This window comes from Astatotilapia calliptera, chromosome 22, assembly GCF_900246225.1.
Source record: "Astatotilapia calliptera chromosome 22, fAstCal1.2, whole genome shotgun sequence".
Classification (NCBI taxonomy): Eukaryota; Metazoa; Chordata; class Actinopteri; order Cichliformes; family Cichlidae; genus Astatotilapia; species Astatotilapia calliptera.
The window spans coordinates 30793818-30811480 of record NC_039322.1 but is presented as its reverse complement, the minus strand read 5'-3'; the positions used below and the strand labels follow the sequence as shown (position 1 = coordinate 30811480).

At 41.9% G+C, this 17663-nt stretch overlaps 1 protein-coding gene across 8 annotated transcripts in view; it reads left to right on the top strand.

Annotated features, from left to right (window-relative positions):
* LOC113014910 (growth factor receptor-bound protein 10-like) overlaps positions 1-17663 on the top strand; it is a 72773-nt gene that overhangs the window by 12723 nt on the left and 42387 nt on the right. The window contains exons 1-5 of one of the 8 annotated variants that reach the window (XM_026156742.1): positions 183-436; positions 678-750; positions 1941-1956; positions 9630-9735; positions 15766-15859. In XM_026156742.1, the coding sequence (XP_026012527.1) occupies positions 9685-9735; positions 15766-15859 (145 nt within the window). In that variant the 5' untranslated portion in view covers positions 183-436; positions 678-750; positions 1941-1956; positions 9630-9684. Of the gene's footprint in view, positions 1-182; positions 751-1940; positions 1957-6924; positions 7058-7170; positions 7272-7465; positions 9011-9629; positions 9736-15765; positions 15860-17663 lie in introns of those variants that run through there. The other 7 variants (XM_026156740.1, XM_026156741.1, XM_026156744.1 and 4 more) reach the window with 7 other exon arrangements.

The following is a 17663-nucleotide window of genomic DNA, read 5'->3' as shown; positions in this document are numbered from 1 at the left end:
TGGAAAAATCTCGGTTTATTGCTTGTGTCACATATCTGTTTTCTTATATAACCTTTAGTGATGGCCCAGGAGTACTATTCCAATTTGTGAAAAGCAAATCTCCCTTTCTTGATGTCTAATAGAAATTATAGCAGTATAAAAATCTCTGAAGCAGAAGTTGGGAAAATCCAGCAAATTTTCAAAATTTACAATAAGATCACTGTGAACATTGGCGTAGCACAGGCCAAAATCATCCAGTACTGCTGAGCTTTTTCCATCTGGTCCAAAGTGTTGGAGGGGTGGACCGCACTGCTATTCCTAGAAAGAACTAATCATCTCTTGTGCATTATTTCATGTAGGTCTTTGCTTTCTTGGCCACCATTTTCACCTCTCTGCACCAAACCGAAATCTCTGTGCTCTATTATGTTTGGAGAAGCAGTGGCATTCCAGCTCAGAGGTGAATATCAATTAAAAAACCAGCAGGCTGTCAACAACAGCTCCTAGACCACCCAACCACAGTCAAGTTGTCCACACGGACACACCCACAAACACAAACTTACACAATGAATCACCTGCAAAACATGCTGTGAGTGCACACGCTGTACCCTGCAAGAAAGGACACACACTAACACCGGCATGCTCTGACCTAAATCCATGTGATCGGATTCAGTTTTGTGAACTTTGTGGAGCTTTCACAGGTTTCAAGACTCTCGTGGCACGATAGGTCGAGTCTGTGACGTAACCATTCATGGCATCCCACCCGTTTTACACGTAAGTCTCCCGTTCACACCCAGACCAGGGTAGTGCTTTGAAGTTACTTTCGGCTGTCAGACGTCACGTGTTAACATGCTGCACACTGAACTTACAACTGGAGACAATTAAGCCCACAGTGTTGTGTGTGTTTTCTGAACTGACCTCCCATGTCCTTGAGAGACTCAGATTCCACCACATCTGGGAAGGCTGTTTCCCAACAAGGGTCAGAGGAATTTTTATGTAACAGCCACGCTTCTCCTGTGTTTTCAAAACACTGCGCACGTCCATGTGTTTGTGCGGCTGACCCATTTCAGTGGGAAGCGTCAAGCTGCTTCTGCTGCCATTGTCTGTTGCGTAACGCTGCTGCATTTAGCCAATGAATGCAAACAAACAGAGCGGAGGGACCAACTGGTCATTGGACCAAGCCAGACCTTTAAAGCGTTCCTAGAAGGCACTTTACTTTGAAGTGGCTCTGGGTCTCTGGTTTCAATTGGGCTCTGATTTCTACAGTCGCACTGTACCTATTAGTAAAGAAAGGGGGAAATGATTAAAAACTGAACAAATCCTTGTTCTTTGTGTTTTGTCTTTTTACAGTTTCCAGATGCTTTCCTATATAGCCCGTTAGAAACAAGAGATGTTGCAGGGAAAACAAACACTGCCATTAATTTAAAGAAACTTGAAACATTCAGAATTCACTAAATTTGTATGCAGATTATGAATAAATGACAACTATACTGTTATGTTGAATGTTCGATGGCTCAAGTCTTTGAATAATACCCTTTGGACCTGAGGAAGTAATACTCATAATTTTTGACTTCCTGTAAAAACCTGTTGAAGGACAGGCATTCAACAAATGGTTGGGAGTGTTTGAGGATTGACTTTAGTAACCTTTGAAGAGCAGAATTAACCAGAGCTCCAACTGTCTGGGCTTTTTTCCCTAGCCAATCACCTCTTCCACAGTTCTGCTGTCGAATAACTACTAGCATCAGGGGATGTGCACAACTGGAGGCTTGGTGCAGCCATTAAGCTAATATTTTGTAGTCTCAGCAGTGATTTCCTGCCCCACATTTCTTTTCCTGGACTCTGCTAGAGCAGCTTTGCATGATTCCCAGTTAATAAGTTGATCCTCTGTCTGAAACATACCATTTTATCTTCTTTCCCATCCTTTTAAACCAACTCTCTCCCGATTGGCTTCCTCTTGCAAACAGACGCCCTTCACAGCAGGTGGGTGAGACTTATTTTTGTCTTTTATTTATTTATTTTTGCATCTTACAGTTTGTGTCAAAATTGTCGCTTTTAGACTCACTGGGCTGAGGTTTCTTATTGTGCTGTGTACTATTTTGAGCTCTGATTGTGTACTATTTTTGATACTCTGCTCTGGCTGCTGTAAACACCAGCCCAAAGACCACAACACACTGCTTGAAATCTTCAATCTGATAAGAACTGGAGTCTTTATGTTAATGACTACAACTGCTACAGAACTGCCTCAGATGTCAGACCAGTTCTGCCAAGTTCTGGGTATAAGCACTCCCATGTGATGATGAGGTGTTTTGATACTCCATATGTTTTTCCTCTCTATCTTCTAATGTGGGTTTTGTAAACAAAGCCCTACATGGAGCCCACGATCTGTAACTAGCTTTTACCTTTGACCTATTTACAGAGCCCAGTTTCCTCTGAAAAGTTCATGGACATCCAAAATACACGTGGCATCGGGCTCATGCACATACAGGCTCATGTTTGAGATTTTGCAGGCTTACACAGAGGGATGTCTGCTTGGAGCTACAGAAAAGCTTATTTCTACTGTCAGAAGTTCAGCTGTCATACTGGCAGAGGCAGCGTCACCTTAAGCGTCCAGAAATGTCTGACCTTGAAACAAATGAATGCTGTAATGAAATAAGGGTTATCGTCATCCAAATAAAGTGTCCTTCTCCTTGCCGAATCTACTTCTCCAAGCCTCCTTGTTATCTGCTGTCAACCCCCAACATGTGTCCTCAGTCTGACAGTAGATAAAGTGGAGGGCTTAGTTAACCTATAAGTGGATGAAACCTGAGCTTGCAAATGGCCACTGGCTGATAGATGCAAATAAAAGGAGGTGTTGAAGATAATCTAGCACAGCGCAGACAATCTAATGCCTGTAAAAGAAGTTGTTGCTAGTATTGCTGAGAGCTGTGTAGTTGCAGCTACCACTGCTGTGACTTATTTCAAGCTCTGTTGGTTTGGGATATGGGTTATTACTCACTCACTTAAGCCAAATATTGATGATGCTGACTGTTTAAGCCTTGAGATTGAATGGGAAAAAGCACTGGAGAAGTTAAACAAGCTGCAGTTTGAGATGTGAAAGCTAGCAGGCAGACAGCCGTCTTTGTATAGAAAATTAAAACAGGTGATAGGTGACTCATTTAAGCATTAATGTATTGTTAAGTATAAAATAGACCTATACCTACAACCTTATTAGCCAGTAGTTCCTCATCAGTTGCTGTCTTCTCAAGCACATCAACTGAAGGCTGGCAAAACAGAGTCTCTCATGATCGTGCAAATCTCAAGTGAATTCAGCCTCCTTACAGAGTAAATGCACCACTGCACTGATGGGATGTACTCAAAGAAGAATGACCACAGCAGCTTAACACAGCATACTCCAGCCCCACCATGACCTTGATGAGGATAAGCGGAAGGGAAATGAGTGGATAGGTGTCTTATTATTACTGACCTCCTTGTTTAGTAGGGGTGCAATGATACAGAAAATTCACGGTTCAGTCCGGTTCGATACTTTGGTGTCACGGTTCGATATTTTTTCGATACAAAAAAAATGTTCATGCCTTTTTAATTTGTCATTTATTAAATTTTCACGGCACATTCTGCACCACATCTCTGTGCGTTCATCATTTGTTTGAAGCCAGCTCACCTCCTGCAACTACTTTTCCGAGAATACGTGCTTCTTTTGTGGTTCGGACTCCTGACATTTCTTTGGGGGTGGAGGAACATCACAGTAATTGCTTAAAGGAGCTTCTTCGACATCTTTAAGAGTTCTAAACAAATGTCTGTCCTCCTCCTGAAAATCTTATGTACGCAAGCACGCGTTGCAACTTCTTATCTTGTGCGTGTTTTTTATTTTGACAGCGAATGCGCACCTGCGGACCACTTATGTGCAGCCCTGGTTATTTAGCTCGTCATATTGCAGCCACAGAAATTCTTTTGTCCATGAAACCATAAAGCTGCACTTTCTTTTTGCCTTATAGTCTGATTTGTCATAACTTCTCCGTTTTGTGGTAAGCTTTTCTTTGGCTGTCACTTCTTCACCCTGACCTGTCTTATTTGGCTCAGCAGAACTAAAATATATATCCTGCTGCTTTTACACAGGCACTCACATAACGCTCAGCGATTCTCTGCGCGATCAACCTCTCACATGTTTAAGCTGCGGGAGATTTCACTTGTCATGTTTGCATAGTAAGCTAACGATTGATAAGACGATGTCAGAGGAATTGGTGCGCAAATTATCATCACTCACCAATCAGTGCTGTCGCTCTCTATACACAGTTCACGCGATTGCAAAGTGAAAGCAAAAAACAAGCGCAAATTCAAACGCGATTTCAATATGTCACATATTGACAGTGGCTCACCGATGCCAATGACATAATTACCCAGCTACATTTCTGAAAGAATGCAAAAGCATTGACATATATTTTTCCTTCCTACAATAGCCCGACGGGCAGGGCAGAGATAGATTTTGGTAGCCCGACTGGAAAAATCGCTAGCCCCAGGACGTCGGGCTAGCGATTTTGCGAGCCCTGTATCTGATTGAGGAATCACTCATCTTTGGAAAAGAGAGTTTATTACAGAGAAATGGCTCTTTCCAAAATAAAAGCTATACTATACGCTTCTTCTGGGCTATATTCTCAGCAGCATATTAAACATATCAGGTCCCCATAAGGAGAATCATGTGCTAACAGCTGTCTAAATGACTCTGCTAAAGTTTGTAGCATGCGTGCTTGTTGTTTTTGTCTGCTTCCACTTGTCTTTGCACTAGGATGATGTCGGAGTAAATGTGCAGTCATATTCGTTGTGTTCCCACTAGAGCTGTCAGCGTAAATCTCGTTGAAATGACGTTAACGCCACAACACGGCAAATCTCCGTTAACGAGCTACCCCTGATCGCCCCGTGCATGGGGCTGGACGGCCAACACGTTAACGAGCTAACTGCGCTAACACGCTAGCGCCCACCCATGTAATTGAGCATTGCGTGGCACATCCGACATACTGTTTTACTTTAGTCCATGACGCGCTTACCTTCAGGGTCATACGTCACATGAAAACCAAAATAGTTCCAAACGCCAGATCTGAATGAGGGTGGGGGAGGTTCAATTTGCCATGTTGCAAGGAGAGCTTAACTTCTGTCTTGCTAGCTTGCCCTGCGCTCAGTGAATCTGCGTTCGACTACTCCAACACAGACAGCCTCGTCAGAAGAAAATTAATTTAAAATTTTGTATTGTTCGATACATATGCGTACCGAACCGAAAGCACTGTATCGAACGGTTCAATGTCGATACGAGTATCGTTGCACCCCTATTGTTTAGCTTTATGTACAGAAAGGTGGTGTCCCTAGTGAAGGATCTGTCAACCAGGCCGAGCAGCTGCATCCAAACCTTACCTCACCAAGTACAAGAAGGAAGAAGGAACTTCAGCACACCAAGACATTTTGGACAATTTCACGCTTCCAACTTTGTGGGCACAATTTGGGGATGGCCCCTTCCTGTTCCAACATGATTGTGGACCACTGCACAAAGCAAGGTCCATAAAGACATTAATGAGCGAGATAGGAGGAATTTGACTATTCTGTACCAGACAGAACCCCTTTGGGAGGAATTAGTCTGGAGACTCTGGGCCAGGCCTTCTCACCCAATGTCAGCGTCTGACCTCATAGATGTGCTTCTGAAGAATGGTCAAAAATTCCCATAAACGCCTAAACGTTGTGGAAAGCCTTCCCAGAAGAATTAAAGCTGTTATAGCTGCAAAAGGTGGACCAACATTATATTGAACACTATGGATTAAGAGTGGGATGTCACTCAAGTTCATATGCGTGTGAAGGCAGACAAGTGAGTACTTTTGGCAATCTAGTGTTGCTAGTCTCATACTGTAATCCTTATTTTCCACTTTTGATGCTACCGTTCTGACCCAAATCAGTCCATGACATTCTTCTTCCGCCACACCACCCTGCCCTCACTCTCTTCTTCACATCTTTTAGGCTTTGTCCATTTCACTGCACAGTGAAAGACAAGCACTTAAACTCTTGCCTTCACCACCTCTGCTCCTTGCATTGTAACCCTTCCACCGTCCTCTCTCTCTCTCATTCACAAACGTATTCTTCCTCGGATCTGCTGAATTTCATTGCTCCAGTCTTCTTTCCAAAGCGTACCTCTGCCTCTCCAGCTTCCCCTCAACCTGCTCTGTCAGTACAAACCATGTGCTCTTCAGATATAGTCCACAGAGAGTCTGAGCTCGTCCATCAACGTGTCCATTGCTGTTGCCAAGAGGGGAGCCCAGGCTGTCAAATGTGCGCCATTTCCCATGTAAGATATGACCCCAAGCAACACTAACAGTGTACAGCCTTGGAAACAGCTCAGTGTGATTTGATTTAGATGCAGAATGCTTATCTGTCCCCTTTTTCCGTGCTTACCTGTCAATAAGGTTTAAGGTAATATTTGCCATGCTAACTCTTGCATGCTGTTTAACAGAGCTTCTACTTTGCTAGAGACCCTTCCCTATTGCACAGGTGGTCAAATATGAACTTTCAAGCTCATTAGAACTGCACAAACTCTATTTTTGCCTTCATATACTTTATTTCATGCATGTTTGCAAGTTTCAATAAACACTTCACTTATTTCCCATTTTCCAAACAAAATATAGAGAGATAGGAGGAGGCTCCAGGCTTTTGCACAACACTGTATGTTGCTTAAAAAAAACAAACAACAAAAAAACTTCATGGTGACTCCATTTTTCATATGCAGTTTCCACCATATGTAATTTTTTTTCTGGGGCTGCCACTGGCTCATACATTGAAGTCCTCCTTCTGCTCGGAGGGTTACAGCCAGGTCTTGAACACACTGCAAAAATAGTCCACTTTTACAGACATGTCGAGCCAATAAAGTAAAAAAGGGGTATTTTTTGCAGTGTGTTCTAGTGAACAGGGCGGGGAGAGAGAAGGAGGAGGAGGCTGTCCTTCGCTGGCGTGTGTCTCCGTGCATGTGAGAGAGAGCGAGAGGAGTCAGCTGGTCGAAAAGTGCGGAATGAGCGGTGCATGCATGCGTGTGTTTGCATGTGTGCGAGCGCGGGTGAGCGAGCGTTACTTGTGTGAGCGTTGTACGTGTGCAAGGAAAGCACCTCGGGGTGGGGTGGGGAGGGGGGAACAAGGTGAAGACAACAGAGTGGAGCCTGGGGGGGTGGAGGTAAGGGGGGGAAAGCAGTTTGTGCGGACATCCAGACGAGGATAGCCGGAGCGCACCGGGTGCTTCTCCGTCCTGGACACGATTTTGCCTTTTCATTACCGTAAGCGCTTTGCATACTTGTTTGGGAACTAATATCTCTCATCAGGACTGCATATCGTTAAACTCAGTATCAGCCGGTCTATACATACTTACTGGTCATGCGCCGGGACGCAAAGGAGCTTTAGAGATGATGTAAACTCAATTTATGAGCTACCTTGTTGGTAGAAAAAAGGTATTTAATGACAGTTATTGCTGTGCTGTGAGAGGCAAAGTCATTATGTAACTCTTTAAATTTGCCACACTACTCTAAGTGATCAGATTCTTCGCTTTTATGGAGATGACTGTAAAGTTGTCATATATTTATTTTTTAATATTAGAAACACGCGTTGGCTGTAGTGGTGATAGTGAAGGAGGGGATTCAATCTTTCAGCTCACAGCTGTCATATCACCTCATAACACAGTCAGACTCAGATGCTCCATCAGTGCCTAAAGCTATTGTACCTCCTCCCTCTTCCACTAATTCCGATTTTGAACTGGGACAAGAGTTATCTGAAGCATCAGCATGGTAGGGAACTGCTTCCCCAGAGAGCATAAGCTAGGTGTGTGTGTGTGTGTGTGTGTGTGTGTTTTAATGGGCTGTCATAAAGCTCCAAGCTGTGCCTTAATGTAGGTTTAATCTTTGTATGCTGTTAAACTTCCTTCCTTCTTATCTTATGCACAAAGTAGACTTCATGTCTGTTTGGGTCTCAGGTAATATTAAGGAGTTTTGTGAGTGTGTGCTCTTCATAAGACAACAGACCGTGAGTGTAGCTAAAAATCTGAATCCTTATGCACTTGGAAAGATGTGGTAGTAGTAGTGGGTGTGTTAAACACACTCACACACGTGTGACATTATTAAGTTGCTCCCTGCCCTGTTTAATTTCTCCAGATCTCCCCATATGACCAGCGAAGCTGAATTGTTCCCTCTCTCCACAGGAGGAATCACAAATGTCAGGAAATGTCAAGCACACAGAGCTCTGTCTTTGGCACTTTCAGGCTTATTAATTTGCACGTACGACGGCGGCACTTGCCCTTTTGGCCAGGACTTTGGTTGCTGCGAACAGCCTGTGCAATAACATGTAATATATTAAGAAAAAAAAGTGTGCAGTTATCAGGAACGCAGAGGCTGCACTGCAACGTATGCCTCTGACAGAAGAGCAAACCTAAAGATAGCAGAGCCCCAGTGGAAACAGTAATTAGTGGGGTGAAGAGAGAGGGAGGAGAGGAGAGAGGAGGAGGAGGATATTGTTTGAACCATCTGATATCTGTTATATAATGACCTGTACAATGGAGACATGCTGGGAGAGAAAGTGAAGAGGAATCGTCAAAGAGTGAGAGGAGCTATTTAGTGAGAGAGAGAGAGGCAGCTCTGTGTGTGTTTTCAGCAGATTGGGTTTGCTGAACCTTTGTTGGAAGCAGTATCAGTTGCAGCAGTTCCCTAAAAAATGTGTATGTGGGCTGCATAACATCATTTCTCTCTTTGAGGAAGCTTATTATTTTTCCTCGAGCTCACAGATGAATCCAGTCTGTGAGCTGGGCATCTCTAATATGTTATTGCAGCTCTCCGTGAAATTGGACAGGCAGATAGGAGTTAAAGAGGATCAGCGATTAGATTTCAACAGTGATCTGGGACTTCCACCAGCAGGCGAGCTAAGACGATGAAACAAGTTTAAGACAGAAATCTGATTCCAAAGTGACATTACACGGGGCTTATAATGAGCCTGTTTATCTTCATATGAATGTGACTGCAAGGAGTTTTTGGTATGTAAATGCAAGTAAGAGTTTTTTTCTTTCTAAATGCTGCAGACAAATAAACAGAAGACTAAGTGCTGAACAGCTTGAGATGGATTTTTGTGTGTGTGTATGTCTGTGCTTGCGAGTCCTCTTTCCAAACACACACATGCGCGCAACTTCCTGCTGCTTACTCACAGCAGATAATGCAGTGGAAATAGACGACTCCTAGACGACACACACACACACACAGGTGGTGGAGAGTGGTCATGTGTTGCTCACTCGGAGAGGAGAAATTCTTATTTAGTTCTAAGCCACTGGCTTTGTGAAGGAACTGTGTGTGTATTGTATACAATGACTGTGTTTACACTGTGTGTGCACATGTTCAACCGTGCATGCACACCAAGTCGCACAGACAAGCTTTGCTGTTTAGGTGAGAAGGAGGTGCAGGACTTTTGTCTTTAGAAAATTGATACCAGTTGTGCAAAGTTGTTGTGTAATGTATAGCACAAAATCCCAGATCCACCTTTAGTAGTTAGTGAAATTTGTTAATTAAAACTTCATTTTAACCCTGTGTTTTTTTTTCTTACTGACTTTTCTCTGTGATTTTAGTGCTGTTCTTCATTCAGTCGGTTTCTTTTTTGTGCAGAGTGCTGGTGAGACCAGAGGGTTATTCCCTGCAGAGGGAACGCTGAAGGAACATCATGGCATTAGCGGGATGCCCTGACTACTTCTTACGTCATTCGAACTACCAGGTAAACATTTAATGTTCCAGCTGTATGTGGGTTTGTTGGTAGAACGGGAATAAAAGTAATGTTAAACTGGAGTTAGTTTTCACGTAACAGTTAATCAACCTTAAGACTAAGTGACACTTGCTGGTTGATGAAGAATTCTTAATTTTTGTGTAATTTTAGACAAATTTTGGTATAATCTTGGACCGAACAAAAATTATTTTATTTTACTTTTATGAGTTTGCCTGTTTGACATGGTGCACATTTACCATCATGCTTTTAGAAGATGGTGCTGTCCTGTGTGCATGCTAACACTAAAGGCCTCGGTATACCAGTTACGTTGGTTGTTTCATGCAGTGTGCACTAGGGGACATTGCTTACCTAGCGCACTGGTTGGTAGCTAGCGTTGGTTGGTGGCTCGCGTTGGTTGGTAGCTAATGTTGGTTGGTCGCTTTGTCCACTAGGCAACATCACCTAACAGTCACTTATATTTATTCCTGTTTTTAAGGCCTTGGTCGCTGCTGCGATACAATAAGTGTCGCCACTAAGACAATACTGCCACATCAGCGCTGTTATAGGAGGAGAAGTCAAAGCCGGGAAAAAAACCCCATTGCCAAGTGGGGTTTTTTCACCAAGTATTTCCCATGTCTCATGTTTTCAAATTGTTGTAATAGCGCCCTCTGTATAATCTTTGACTATTAAAATGGCCGTAAAAACCAACATGATCATGCACTGGTGTCTTCAGCCCAGCTGCAGCAGCACAAAGTTTGCAGTTGGCTAACTGCTGTGCTAGAAATAAGTTGGAGACTAAAATGTTATCAAAACGGATACAAATAATAGAAAAGATTGATATTCTCCGAGTAGTAAATAAAAAATATGACATTATTATTTTATAAGAGACTAGCAAACAGTTGCCTATTCATATATAACAGATAGTTAAATTATCATTTGTTTGAAATTTGTGTTGCTGCTCCAAGAATAATTGCAGTTGTTCAGTTCTCCGACTTCCTAGTAAGCTAGCCACCTTTGAATGCACTCTGGTGCTGAGTGCTTAGCAGTAACGATGAGCAGAGCTTTTTTTGTGGAAACCAGCTGCTGTACTGAATATGTCAACTGGGTAACCAAGATAAACATTAACAGATGAAACCACCGAAATATTGATTATGAGGCAAGACCAAGGTTAAAGTTTAGCAGTGGGCTAAAGTTTGCTTGCCTCAAAGTGAGCGAATCCCAGCTTAGTTTGGTGAAATATGGCATTGGTGCAACACGACAGACCTGGTTCCACTGTCCAACTCCTGCAGAATGAGCCCTTTGTTTCTCAGCTTGGATTTTCTCCTTTCCAACCCTCCAGTAACCTAAAGAATTTGGCTAAAGAGCTTCATGGAGGTCTATAAATAGAGTGCTAAGCAAACAACAATAACAAGTTTGGGCTTTGTTGTGTGACAGGCCTAAAAGCACTGGATTGATGGTATGATGTCTTGCTGGGACCCATGGAATGATGGAGGTGATGTAGTCTCCGCTGTCTTTTTTTTCTCTTAGTGGAGGGACAAAAATCCTGCTCACCCAAACTGTGGGACTGCTGAGCCCCTGCTGAGCTGACATTAAGTTGGACTGGTTCACGTTAGCTTCCAGGAAAGAGTTTTGCCCCAGTAAGGCTGCAGTGAATAGTGAATTGAATCCCCATCGAAAAACAACATTCCTCCACCCTGCATGTAGCAGAGAAAAACCAAAGTTTGATAGTTTGATGGAGAGAAGTGGGTTACAACATTGCTCTGTTTGTGTTGGTCTGTGTGTATGTTGCTCATGTAAAGCTTGCCAGTTGTCATGAAACAGCATGGCACACATGGAGTCTCTGCGCGGCAATGACTTTATGCTCAGTGTTTAGAGATAAGGAGCAAATAAGCCCCTTTTCTTTGTACTTACATAACACTATACATAATGGTGGTCATGTTTGGGAATTTGGGCAGCAAAGTCTTATGTGTGTTCCTGTGTCTCGCACTCTTACTGAGAGCGTTGGACCTGTGCCAGGGAGGTCTCAGATTAAACGGGCGGCGACCCTTGCTTTCCCTTTTTTTCTTATGGATGTATTTGTAAATGTGCACACACATGCTCTCCACAGACCAAGAGATCACTGTCCACAGTCTCAAAGCTCTGATGAGTTATGACTTTAACTGCTAAGAGCGGAAAGAATGAAGCGTTTAACCTCTGCTCCTCTCCTTCAGCGTCAGCATTGATACCATTTGTTCATAAACATGTCTGTTCTGCCTGACAGTTTGTGTCTCTATATTCTCAGACGTCAGGTAAGTGGTTATGTGCGAGCATGGTGACGGGCACGCTCAGTTGTGTTTGTGCTTTCGAGGAAGCGCAGCCTTTAAAGCACTTTGTTGAAGTGCCTTGATGTCAGTGCTTTGGGCAATGGAGTGAAAGGGGAGCTCGCTATTTATGAAGGCGATGTCAAGAGAAGTTACAGGATGTCTGTCCAAAAGCAACCCCAGTATGTCAAGCTGATGGAAACTGTAGAGCCACAGCATTCGTTCAGTGAGATATAGCTTTAATGCTCCAAAACCCAGGACAAGAAATCACTCAAATCTTGGAAAACTGCTCTTCAATATTTAATGCTAGTTTCTGGCCCAGAGACATTCTGGAAATCAGCGTAATGCGACAGCGAGACGGAGAATCAAAGCATCGTTTTGAGAAAAAGAATGTGCAGCCAACACCGCTACCTCCAACGTAGCAAATCTTTCAAAGATGGTTTTAGCACAGATTTTTGTTAATGCATATAGAAGTATTTTGGCTAAGTCGGATGAGATTGTATGCTTTGTCAAAGATACAAAAGCTTCCCATCAGTAGACCGGAAGTATTTATAGTGGCACCATTAAGAAATTATAATTTTCCGTTAAGAACTAAAGTCAACTTCTAGTCTTAGGCTCTGGATCCACACACAGAAATTGCAGGTATTGCCCCACAAAAAAACAAAAAGATGTGCTTCTACTGCACATAAAACAAAGATGAACATTGTCCACAGTGGCTTCAGTGTTTACTTCCATATTACACAGTGCTGTGTTGTTGTGGTTGCTTTGGGCAAGCCAGTCATTTTAGGGTCATGATGAGAGTTACAGTGCTGTGAATAAGCATCTGACGCCATTCATTTCTTTATATTTTGCTTCCAATGAGACAGATTTTCTTTTAATATGTTAAAAAGGTTTTGAGCAGTTCTCTAGGCTTTCAAAGTTTTCTTTGGACATTGGCTGCTTTTTCATTAATTTTCATTCCATTTCAGATTATTTTATATGTGTCATTCAAACATAAAAAGGTATCTCACTCAGACAACGTAGCAGCTGTTCACCAAAATCTCATCAGAAATGATCTTGGTGGCTATCAGTGGGGAGAAAAGTTATGTGTTAAACACGGTGGAGGCACAGTAATGAATTGGGGGCTGCATTTAGGTCAGCTGTGTTGAGGATGTTAGCCAACTTAGTGCAATTATAAACGCAGAAAGGTAATATGCAAAACCATCTGTCAGCAGCTTTATTTTTCAAAAAGACAATGATCCCAAACACACTGCTAATGTAGTAAAAGCATACCGGGATAGAAAAACACACACACAGAGGACCAGTATCAGTCATGGACTAGCCCAAATCTCAACATTACTGAAGCAGTGTCGGCTCATCTGGACAGAAAACAGAACAAAAGGCAGGCAAGATCTAAAGGAAAGATTTAAATGTCCTTCATGAAGAACTATTCCTGAAGACTAGTTAAAGAAGACAAGAAAGCTTCCCTAAGAGGGTTCAGACTGTGTTGAAGAAGGAAAGCAGTTACACCAAGACTTTTGCACAGTACTGTATTAATAACCTTTGGTCCTCCGTGCCCCCTGATCAGACTTATGCTTGCCCATAAATGCAAAGCCACAATGCTAAAAAGGCTCTGTAACTGTAATAAACTTCTATGGAAAAATACTAAGATGAACATTCAAAGTAATTCAGTGTAAATGAGATTTGTTAAACGATGCTGTGTGTTGTGAAACAGAAAACACACGACTGCAGGAATGACTCACAAGCCGTAAAACTACAAGAAGAAAGCCTCCCTTCATGTACTGTGCCACTCAGTATGCCCTTAAGACTAGTTATATGAAGAATGCTGTTTTGTTTGCTATAACTATTGTGCAAAACAGTCCACATCTGGTAAATGATTTTAGCGGGAAATCAGTGCCTCTTTCTAAGAAACAGGTTCATGTCTTTCAAAATTGGCTTTTTCTACTCATATAACCACCCAGGTGACGGCTGATGTAGCATCACTACTCGATTTAGAGTTCCAGGTGAGTTTTTTATGGGGAATGTGGCCATTAAAGCTGACCCTTTTACTGCAAGAGCGCTGCAAAGGAAAGGGTAATTTTCCCTACGTTTGCTTGTAGCTATATGTTAACACTGCTGCTACTGATAGCTCTTTAAAGACCTGGAACATCGTCCTGCCTCCAATTCCAAACAGTGTATACCCTTGTGCCTGGGAAAGCCCAGACTCTGAACAGTGCCGAGAGAAGATTGATTAGTATGATTGCAGTGAGTAAATCACTTGATCACTTGATATCATCAGATTAAAAACATTCACTTATAAATTCTCTGCGTACTTTTTCCAGCTTTTCATTTTAGCTTTAGGTATCAGGTTTTGCTGTTTATGGAGATATTCTGTCTTTATAGGTGTGGTGATAAAGTTTTTCCATCTGACTTAAAGGAGTAGCATCCCTGATTTGCTTTTGTGTTCAGGGTTTGGTGTGAAAATTAAGATTAGGTCCATTAAAAAAGGTTACAGCTAGCACTTAGCTTAGCACAAACACTGAGCACTGGATTAAAGAGGTGGTCTGGCTGAAAACTTACCTACCGGTGTATTTAAAGGATATTAAATAATATTTTCATAATGTTTTCTTAAGATATATATAAAAATTGAGGTGGATATCCACATAATCATGGAAGGTTTTACTCTCGTTGTGCTAACGTAGCCTAGCTTACCACTAGACTATTTGTTTTGGAAGGTTTTAAAGAAAGAGCCACAAGTAGATCTGCTAGTAGTTAAGATGCAAATAAAAGGTAATCTCAGTTAATTTGGTAAAAGTCTCACTTTCTGTAGATTTGGAGTAATGCCTGGTGTTGTGCAGTATGTATGTATTTGATATATATGTGTGTATATATTTATGGGTGTTTAGCAGCTTGTAAGTTATTGTGCCTCAGTCTTAGCTATAGCCTGGCCTGCAGACTTTCTCTTTCAGCCCATAGGCCCTGCAGCCAAGTTGCCTTCCTTGGAAAGCTTTTGGCTGATGCTGCTTCTCAGAGCTATAAATCTTACTCTGGGCATTTATGGATGTTTTCGAAGCACCGAGGGGAGCTGCGAGTGTGTGTGTATGTGCATGCATGTGGACTGAGACCTCTGGCCACGAGCAGTTCCTGGAAGCAACGCTTCCGCGTTCTTCTTTTTCCTGGAAAAGAGAAGATTGAAAATTTCATTGGCTTTTTTCCCTCTCTTTCTCCTCTGCAGCTTTCTTGCCTTGAGGCTGCTTCAAATTAGACAATGTGTGAAGAACTTGGCAGGATGTGTGCGTGTATCTTCAGACGTGTGAAATTGTATAAGTGGGCTGGGACTGGTGGGTTTTTTTGGGTGGATTTTTTTTTTTCTAAAAATTATTGAATTGATTGATAATCTTTTTTTTTCATGAAATACATCAAGGTTTAGTTAATTAGTGAGTTTCACAAGTTTAAAATAAAGCTCAGTATACCTGATACAGGGAGAGAGTGTGCATAAAGGAAAGGTCAGAGGGGTCAGAAAGCCAAAGTGACAAAGTGTCACCGGGCTCTGAATGCCTGACTTGGCATTCCTCGACAGCCGAGGCCTGAACCCACCCTTTGCCCGACCATTTGAACTCTGTGAAAATGACACGCTGTCTTCCCGTTTTACTAAAATATCTGACATCTTAAACACATTGCATGAGGCTTTTTTTAACCACGTGCTCAAAATTGTTCTTTTTTTAAATGTTTTTTTATGTCCTTTACTTTTTTTTTGGGACAGGAAAGGATGGACCGCACTTCCACTCGCAGGCCTGACGAGCTTATTGTTCCTGGCTTTCAGCGCTCAGCCAGTCAGAATTTGCCACATCACCATGGTAACTCTTCTCTCTTCTCCTTCTTGAACCTATGTTGGATTTATTAAAAAAAATTGGAACATTTAGGTTGGATTATAATAACTGGTTATTACCATTGGTCTTTTCTGGTATGTCCTGAGTGATTAATGAAATCCTTCCATCTAGGGCTGAACGATTATGGAAAATAATCTAATTGCGATTTTTTGCCCCAATATTGCGATTGCGATGCGATATGCGATTATTTTTTAAGGTCTTTGTCTTCTGTATTATTAAACAAAGACAAGCAATACATCATATAGTATGGCCAATACTATATTACATTAATTTTAAACTGTTCTTTCCTGGAAGACAGACCTCTGTTATGATGACATGAGGTGATGCATGAATTGATGACTGACATTTTTATTTAACTTCTTCAATCACAACAGTATATTTGAACATACACAATAGTTTATTTTTAGCTTACAAACATCTGAGCATAAAGTGCTGACAAGGAACCCTGGTGTAAACATTAAAATGAAAGTCAGTACAATGTGCAGATTGCAGAAATATACATAAAAAAAATCAGTGGCTTTACCACACTCAGTTTTTCGACATCTGTGAACTACTAGACTGTCATTCAATTAAAAAATAATATTAAATAAATAAAACTAATAAAAAAAAAATACACACATCTTACTGATCTCTGCAGTCAGTAACATTACACATAAAGTGCAAACATAATAGCAATTGTATAAACACACACACACAAACACGCCTTTAAAATTTAAAGGCGTGAAATTGGACGGTCTAGTTCTGATTAGCGTCACCGCTGTCTCGGTGGAGTTTAATAAACTCGGCCGTCTGCTTCTTGCTATCTAAAATATAACCAGACACTGGTGTAAATTCTCGACTGTCTCATACTTCTGTTTAATAAGTTTTCTGTTTGACGTTTAGTCAGCTGTGTGAAAACCAAGGAGGAACCCACCCGGGGGATTAATAAAGTTTTATTTTATCTAATCTAATAACTTTAATCTCAGCCAAACCGATTTACTCACGAACAAACAAAACACTGAAAAAAGCCCAACAATAACATTTTTAGGTTGTCTAAGTGACTTATATATTACGTTTAACCCGAGCAGCGAAACTCCGCGGTGATCTGAAAATGATGTGCCGGGAGTTGTGCCGTTCTCGGCCGCATCAGTAACCCTCGAGCTCCCGGCTAGCTGTCGAGCTGGTGGGTAGCAGACGCCTCTGAAAACGTCGAAGCACTTTTGCAAATATGGGATATCTTGATAAACCGAGCAGATATTTGATGTTTACACAACTACTTTCTCGCCTGAAAATATTTTAAAAGTTTATTTTGTGACCCTGAAAGATTAGTATGAGTAATTTTAAAACTTAGTAGCGGCCGCCATTGCTGGAAACTGGAGTTTGGCTGGGCCGCGCTATGAATTCTGGGATATGGTAGTAATTTGGACAGCCTTCGGCGCGTCGCTGTGACGTAATCGGTCTACAAATGCGGCCTCAGGAGGATGCAGCCCATGAATTTGGACATGTCCAGAGTATAATCGCAGCCTTTGCGGTTAGAAAATTGCACTTGATCATGTCGCGATATTATCGCAAATGCGATATATCGTTCAGCCCTACTTCCATCTATATTTCTTTTGTCATTTCCTTTCTTCATACCTTTCTTTATGGGATCAAAACCAATTTATCGGCCTCTTAACACTCTTCCTGTCTTCCTAGAAATCCCCCCCTCCTGCTCTATCTCCATCTCCATCTAGGACACTGTCTCCCTCCATCACTACATGCTATGCTCTCCAGATGGAGAGATTATTGACAA